Source organism: Buceros rhinoceros, unplaced genomic scaffold, assembly GCF_000710305.1.
Source record: "Buceros rhinoceros silvestris isolate BGI_N320 unplaced genomic scaffold, ASM71030v1 scaffold4153, whole genome shotgun sequence".
In the NCBI taxonomy this organism is placed as follows: domain Eukaryota; kingdom Metazoa; phylum Chordata; class Aves; order Bucerotiformes; family Bucerotidae; genus Buceros; species Buceros rhinoceros.
This window is the reverse complement of record NW_010401697.1, coordinates 56,067-63,573: the sequence shown is the minus strand read 5'-3', so window position 1 is coordinate 63,573 and position 7,507 is coordinate 56,067. Positions and strand designations below refer to the sequence as shown.

Sequence of the window (7,507 nt, the reverse complement as noted above, 5' to 3'; positions counted from 1 at the left end):
GGCTCCTGGGGGCTTGTGTCACCTCCACTTCGTGTCACCTGACCATGCGGCGTGGAGAAAGAAACACAACACTAGAGTCTTCGCTCCACAGCTTTACCTGAGAGACAATGAATGCATGAACCACACAGCGGGGAGACGAGGCGCTTAGAGTCAGATATGACGGAGAGCTTTTTATTTCCCAATGGTTTAATTTAACAAAGTGCTACATTCCATGGTTACAGTATGAGGAGCTGTTGTCTGAAATAGAAAACCACAAGAAAGCACGAGGACTGCTAATATCACTCTGCGGAAGCAGGGCAGTCCAGAGAAACCTCACCCAGGATGAACATCCGGCACAGGAGACACCTTAAAAACTCAGCAGCTGTATAGTGCAGCTGCATTTCACCCAGGCAGGAGCTGCACGTCAGGCAGGCTGGTTCCTCCCGTTGGAATTGGGGCTGTAGGTGCCAAACCCGCTGTGTGATGCCTACGATAAACTCTGGCTTGTGCTGTCAGGAAAAAACCAAAAGAGGGGCGAGACACTTGTCTTGTGCTGAGTCAAAAGGTTATTATTGCTGCAGCGAAGTTGCATCACAGCCGCGCCTTTGCGGGGGGCCACAGCTGCACCGGCGGCGCCACCACCCGCCTCTGCGCTCAGGGGCTCGTGGTTCACCCAGCAGAGGGGACGAGGAGGGGCTTCTTGGCTGCTTTTCTCATCCTGTCTCTTTCCAAAGAACCTGCTTGTTTGGCAGTGCGGAGGAATAGATCAGGGCAGCAGAGCGTTAGGAGACTGGCGCTCCCGCCTGGAAGCCTCCTCCCCTCCCTGCCTGCAAACTGGCGATTTCAAGCAAATCCATCAAACTCCAGCAGCTGCAGAGAGAATAATTTTACGAGTCCAATCCATGGTCTATTTGCCTTGGATGAGAAGGGAAGGAGCTGAATGATGCTTGTGCTTTAAGGACCTCCAGAAATTACAGTGGTGTCAGGGGCGCTGCAGAAAATCCTGTCTGAGCTCCAAAGGCTCCAACAAGCCTCGCCGGGAGCCAAGGCTGGTTGTGACTGTCCATCTCGCCTCCACGTTAAGAAAAGCTAAACCGAAGGCACAGGGAGCCTCCAGGCTGACCAAAACCAACTACACAGCAGACACCTCCACTTCAAAGGGCCATCAGCTGGGAGCTGTCTGCGCTGCTGACTGGCTCAGGAAGTTGGCCAGCAGTAGTTTTCTGCCAACGAGCAGCTCCCGACTACGGCTGGTGTGTTCAGGGCCAGAGCCAGGCCTGGGAGCGAAGATGCACCACAAGCCAAATTTGTGGGCAGCCCTTCTAGCCCATAAACCCGGCTCCAACGCTGAACTGCGCACGCAGCTGCACCTCCCTTTTGGCTCCAGCTCTCCTGCTCACCCAGTCTGTCCCACTACGCTCACCAGACAACCCCTCCGATCTTTGCAACCATTTGTCAGCCCCACTTGCGATGCCACTGTCTTCCAGCACCCCCACCACGTCCTCACCGAGCGAAGCCTGGTTCTTGAGGACACCAGGGCACCCAACTGAAGCTAAACCCATCCCTTTCAGCATTCTGACCAGCAGCGTCGTCTCTGATTTCTTAAGTTCTTTGTGTTGGGGAGAGAGCAGCAGAGAGACAGCGGAACTGATTGCCTCTGGAGGAAGCCAGTGTTTCCAAACCCTGGATTCATTAGCACAGCGAAAGGTCGGCACCTCCTCACCAGCCTTCCCAATTCATCAACTCGACAACCCATCCATCAAGCTCCTCCTGCGCTGCCAGAGCTGGGGTACTTACACTCAGACCAGCAGCCTCGCCCGGCCATCCTCCTCCTCCTCCTCCCGACCAGCCCAGGAGCTCTGTTTCACTGGTCACTTGTGCCATTATCACACACTGCACAGGCACGTTACCAGCAAAGCAGGAGGAGACTGTCCTTCCCAGGCTGCTCGTGCACAAACCCTGTGGATCTCCAGCTGCTCGGGAGCTGCTGGGAGGGCTGCTCTGTTCTGCAGTATCGCTGGCAGCTCCTCTTCTCCACGCTTAGCCTGGGTCTCTCTTTCAGGCTACAGTTGCAGGCAGAAGACTCAGCCACCCCAGCTACCAGCCTTCCTGCTCCGAGACAGACTCCCTCTGGCAGGCAGGCCAACGGCCTGTGTCCCTGCTTATTCTCCACACCTCCCCGGCTGGACCAGGGTAAAGCATTTCAACAACATCTTGCAGCTGCCTCTGTAGTCTTGTCTCCAGCCTGCCTGGTGCTGCACCTGAACGACAAGCCCTTGCGGAGATGATCTCCAGCAAACCGGAATGGAGGGTAAGTCATTCCACCTTGCAACCCCCATCGTGCCTTGCCAGGAACAAATCATCAGAGAGCACAAGGGGCAACATTTCCTGATTCCCAAAACTGCAAGGCAGCCAGCAACGCTCCACTGGGCTGTTAACACCGCCCAACCACCTCCAAGCTCCAAGAGACTTAGGAAATGGGGATAGATCCATCTGGAAGGAAAACTTTTTAGCTTGGACTGATCTCTTACTACAGAAGAAACACGGATGTTCTGCATAAATGTCAGATTGAAGTAAATTCATAACTGGAATCCAACCGTTCCCCAGCACTGCCAAGTCCACCACTAAACCATGTCCCTCAGCACCACACTCTCACGTCTTTTAAACCACTCCCAGGGATGGGGACTCCACCACTGCTCTGGGCAGCCTGTTCCGGTGCCTGACAACCCCAACAAGGAGAATTTTTTCCTAATGTCCAACCTAAACCTCCCTTGGTACAACCTGAGGCGATTTCATCTTGTCCTACTGCTTGTTACTTGGAAGAAGAGACCAACCCCCTCCTCTCTCCAACTTCCTATCAGGGAGCTGTCAGAGCCAGAAGGTCTCCCCGGAGCCTCCTTTTCTCCAGGCTCAACCCCACCAGGTCCCTCAGCTGCTCCTCACCGGACTTGTGTTCCAGACCCTTCACCTCCTTCGCTGCCCTTTTCTGGACATGCTCCAGCCCCTCAGTGCCATTCTTGTAGTGAGGGACCCAAAACTGAACGCAGCCTTGTGAAAGAGATGCACTAGCATCCTTCAAGCAGGAGGAGGAAGCTTTGGAAACCCCTGACCCGCCCCTTCTCTTACCTACCTGCACGCTGAACAAAAGCTAAGAGATCCATGCAAGACTATCCATCGGGAGGTGGGCGCTGGCACCCATTGTGCTGTGACAGACAGTGCTGGTCGGAAATGAACTAGGATTTTTTGTGTGACCCAAGTGTGAGGCCATTCCTGTGTGTCTCCAAGAAGCGTGGAGTGGAGCTGAAGGAAGAAAGAAGGGGAACCGAGTACCGAAATGTGCTTCAAACTGTGTCAACAACACTGTACATGGGCACTTCTCAGGTGGCCAGGGATACAGTTCAAGTGTGTAACTCATTAATTAAGCAGAGCAGCTAATCTTAGCACTAATGAACTCTAGCTCAGGTAATGTAACATTTAAAATTAATTGGACAGAAGTCATTCACAGTAAAGATTTCCATTCCCGGGTTAGGTGAGAGCTATCGTTATGATTAGATTACTGCCAGCCAGGACCAAAACAGTACACCAGGGTAACGGGGAAACAATCGTCCGTATGGGTCAGCTCCAGCTGGAACAAGACGCGCTGGGGATCGGAATGAGGCGCCGGGTGCGAATGTGAAATCTCACTACTGTATCAAAACAAACATCACTGCGCAGTACACGTAGAGCAGAGCATGCCGTTTCGCCGGGGTGGTACCGACCGCTGCTCGGTGGCTCGGGGCGGCGGAGAGCAGCGATGCAGCAGAAAGTCGCTTGTTCTTTTTCTCCTCCCCCCTCCTTTGAAAAGTCACGGCTATCACAAGGGCACTGCAGTTCGATTCAAAATTCATCTTCAGAGCTGTCAGCTAAGAGCATGACTCGGTCTTGCATGCTGTTGAATTCCCTCTGCTGGGGGAAGAAAAGAAACATGAAAGGGCTCCACATGCCAAAAAAAGGAAATTAAGAGCATTGGGATCCACCCCATACTGTAACCGAGAGGTCCCGGGCACTTCGATCCAGACAGACCACAACCATCACCAGGCTGCGCTCACCCTACAGCCAAAACGCTCAGCGGGAGGGTTGGGATGGGGGCTTTCCTTTGCAGGGCGCATACCTTCCTTTTATGCCTCTTTGAGCCGTTTCTCCTTCGGCGATTCATAATCTTAATGCTGTAGAGAGCTCCTAGGATAAAGAGGGCTCCAGCTATTCCCACTCCTACAGGAACCAGCATCCCCGACATGTACCCAGCCTACGTGGAAAAGAGAGAAGCAGAGTGTCACTCACCAGACCACCCTCCCAGAGGCACTTTTCACCAGCCCAGGGCTGCGATAAACCCCTACGCTGCTTTCGTCAGAGTTTACTGTACTTTCGTCCCTATCACCCAGCTGCTTCCAGGACCAGCCTCACTCCAGAACCCAGCTGGTAACCGCCACGGCTCACCCGCCATCAGCTTTTGCTGACAGATAGCTGCGACAGCGCGGTGTCTGCCCGCCTTTAGGGGAGGAAACAGTCTTGTGGCAGGGCTGCAAGTGCTGGGGTGAAGTGCCTGTTAACACGGGTGCGCGTGAAGGAAAACCTCTGTCGCCAAGGGCAGGCAATCGAGCCACCACAAAGACCTGTGACCACCCAAACAGCTTCACAACAGGCTGTGTCGGGGGGGCTGAGTGCTGCTCCGAGCTCCCCAGCTACCAGCAGCGGAAATCAAGGCACAGGTATATGTCTGGCCACATTCAGGAGAAGCCAACCCGAAGAGCCAAGAGCTGCTCTTACACTCTTTGGCACAAAACTGGTCTAGCAGTGGCCTCAGACCAACATCCTCCTGGCCAGCTCTGATCGCTCGAGTGTGCCTCACCACGGCCAAACTGCTAAACATCCCTCCAGAGAAGAGTCCTACACAGCTCCCATGCTCCCCAGAGACACGCTGGCATGGGAAAGCAAGTGTCCCGGGACACTCGTGTCATGTCTCAGCATGGGGACAGCAGAGGCTGCTCCCGACACCCACAGCTGGGCCTCCGAAGGAGCTGACGTGCAAAGCTGGGCTCACTTTTTGCAGGAAGAGGCAGCAGTTTGCCCTCTCCCTGCCCAGTTCCTCAGCTTCCTACTCAAAATCTCTGCATCAGAAGGGGTCACTCGCACGGGCAGGACGATGATGGAGCGGGAGGGCACGTCCTTCTCCAGCTGGCCTTAAGGGAAGCTCAGCAAAGGTAAATCAGCTCTGAATTCCACTCCTGTGATCCGTATGTTTGCATTCCCCATTAAAAAAATATCTAGATAGCAAGACTGATTTGAAAGTACACATTAAAACATGTGAAATCCTTTGGAAAATATTCCCAAGTGCTTGTCATTTTATATTTTACTGTTTGAAACGGAAATCAACCCAAGTTTTACAGTGCCAAACAGCTGCAGCTCTCCAGCAGCCTCACCTCACTCAGGCTGGGGGGCTCCATGGAGTAAAGGAGCTCCCTCCCCTCCTCTGCTCCACCCTTCCCGCAGGGTTCTACAGCTTTACCCCCCGCCACCTACACCCCTCAAAATCAGGTTTTACACCGGCCAAGGGACGCTCCAGAATTCAGAGGACTGTCAGACAGCTTTTAGCAACCTCAGTCCATTGCTTACTACTTCATCCGCGTTCCCAACCTGCAACGCAGCAGATACCACGCTAACACGAGCTGTTTCGCTCTCCCAAACCCCTCCAGATCTTGCTCCATGCTCTAAATAGTAACATCTTCGTGCCTGGATCCCAAGGCTTGAGGGATCTTCAGCTGCTTTGTGCAGGTTCCCCGAGCGCCCTCCCAGAAAGCTCAGCCCTGCTCAGCACACGTGCAAGGAGGGGGGCTGCGTGCCCGCGCCCCAGGTCCCGATAAAGGAGGTTGGTGAGAACACAGCCAAGAGGCTGCATCTCTGCGGCAATTAAGGTGCCTTAATGGGGTGACCTAATTAGTGCAGCACGGGTTTTGCTATTTCTGGCACTTTGCTGCTGCCGCGGGCGGTGAGGCGAGAGTGGAAATAGCTTTTGAGCTGCTGCCCAGCTGAGTTTCCGTATCAGACATCGCTGTTTTTCACATGACAATCTCCCCAGCCCGTCCGTGAGCCCTTGTCACGTCTGGGCAGCCCATGCCCAGCCCATGGCTTCCCCCAGCAGCCAGAGCATCAATGTCCACCCCAAGAGTCTGCAATATTGAGCAGATCCAGGACCTGCTCTCCCAGCCCTCCTGTGTTGCGCAGCCCAACTCACAAGGGCTTCTGCCCTTCCTTGACCGAAAACCCCACAGGCAGCTCCAAAGCCACTTTTTTACTCCTTGCTCACGTGGAAGATGCAGCTTCTTTACCGATCCTAGGGATGCTTTTAACATTTCCAGTCTATGACCTGGCTGGACTTCATGATAACAGCAACAGAGGACTTCAGAGGAACCTCATGCCCATTATTCGGTGAACCAGCTGCAGTGTGTTTGCAGGAGGCTGGACATAAATCTGTCCCTGATGCATCCTCCTGGTCCCAGGCTCCCCACACCTTCCCTCTCCCAGCAGTGCAGCCCTGATGGACACAGGAGGACACGTCTCTCAGGGATGGGACCAGCATGTGCTAGAGGTGAGCAGGTTTATTTGCAAGTGATTTCCCACAGCAGCATTTGGTTGGGTGTGGAGGAGTGTTTTCCGTTGGGCTTCTCCAAGGGAAAATGTGAGCAAAGATCTGCCTCCACTCATGTACTGCTCCGCACAGCGAGGGAGACAGCGCAGGGCCGAGTCTCTTTGTTGAGAGGACACCAGCAGACCCTCAGTTATACCAGTGTTCATTCTGGGGGACTGGAACATGCACCCCGCCCTCTGCGGGGGAAGGACACGGGTGCCAACAAGGTGCCAAGAGAAAGAAGTGAAAGCTGCGGCTTCAGTGAGAAGATGCCTGATGGCCCCAAGCTTGTGTTGTGCTGGCTGGGGTAGGGCTGGCATGAGCAGGTGACCCTCGCATGCTACATCCACCCCAGGCACTCAGCCAGTCTTGGCGACTGCTGTTACCTTCATTGGGAAAACCATTCTCTGTCCTTTCGTCACTCGCTCTGGCTGAACTCCAGGCCAAGGTGCTCTGCTAAGAGCAGAGCTGGGACTAGACACCCCTCCTTCCTGCGGCGGGCAGAAAAGAACTCAGCAAGGGCTGGGCAGGAACCCACCGCTTCCCACGCCTAGTAACAGGTACCCAGAGGCCATCTCTCAGTCCAGGTGCAGAATTATTGCAAAGGGTCCTTTACCAGTAAATCAGTAGGAATACCCATGATCCACAGACAGAGAGCTCAATATCACCTGAGTAAAAAAATTTACCTGAGTAAAGCCCATTTTCAGAAAGTTCTGTACTTTTTTGGAGACCCTGCACAATATACTGAAGCCCCCAAACTGTGCTTGGTGCTAGCACCACTTATGGGGGATTAACAGACCTGAAAAACAGGATTGCAACGATAGGCATCAAAAATCAGACATTAGTTTCAAAATGTCTAATCCG

The 7,507-nt window shown here is 53.8% G+C and overlaps 1 protein-coding gene across 1 annotated transcript in view; it reads right to left on the bottom strand.

The window, feature by feature from the left end:
- Positions 1–3,855: 3,855 nt before the first annotated feature.
- LOC104490111 (chromosome unknown open reading frame, human C14orf37) overlaps positions 3,856–7,507 on the bottom strand; it is a 54,619-nt gene continuing 50,967 nt past the window's right edge. Inside the window, exons 6-7 of the mRNA XM_010132358.1 lie at positions 4,130–4,264; positions 3,856–3,924 (exon numbers count right to left, since the gene is read on the bottom strand). Coding sequence (XP_010130660.1) covers positions 3,856–3,924; positions 4,130–4,264 — 204 coding nt within the window. The remainder of the gene's footprint in view (positions 3,925–4,129; positions 4,265–7,507) is intronic.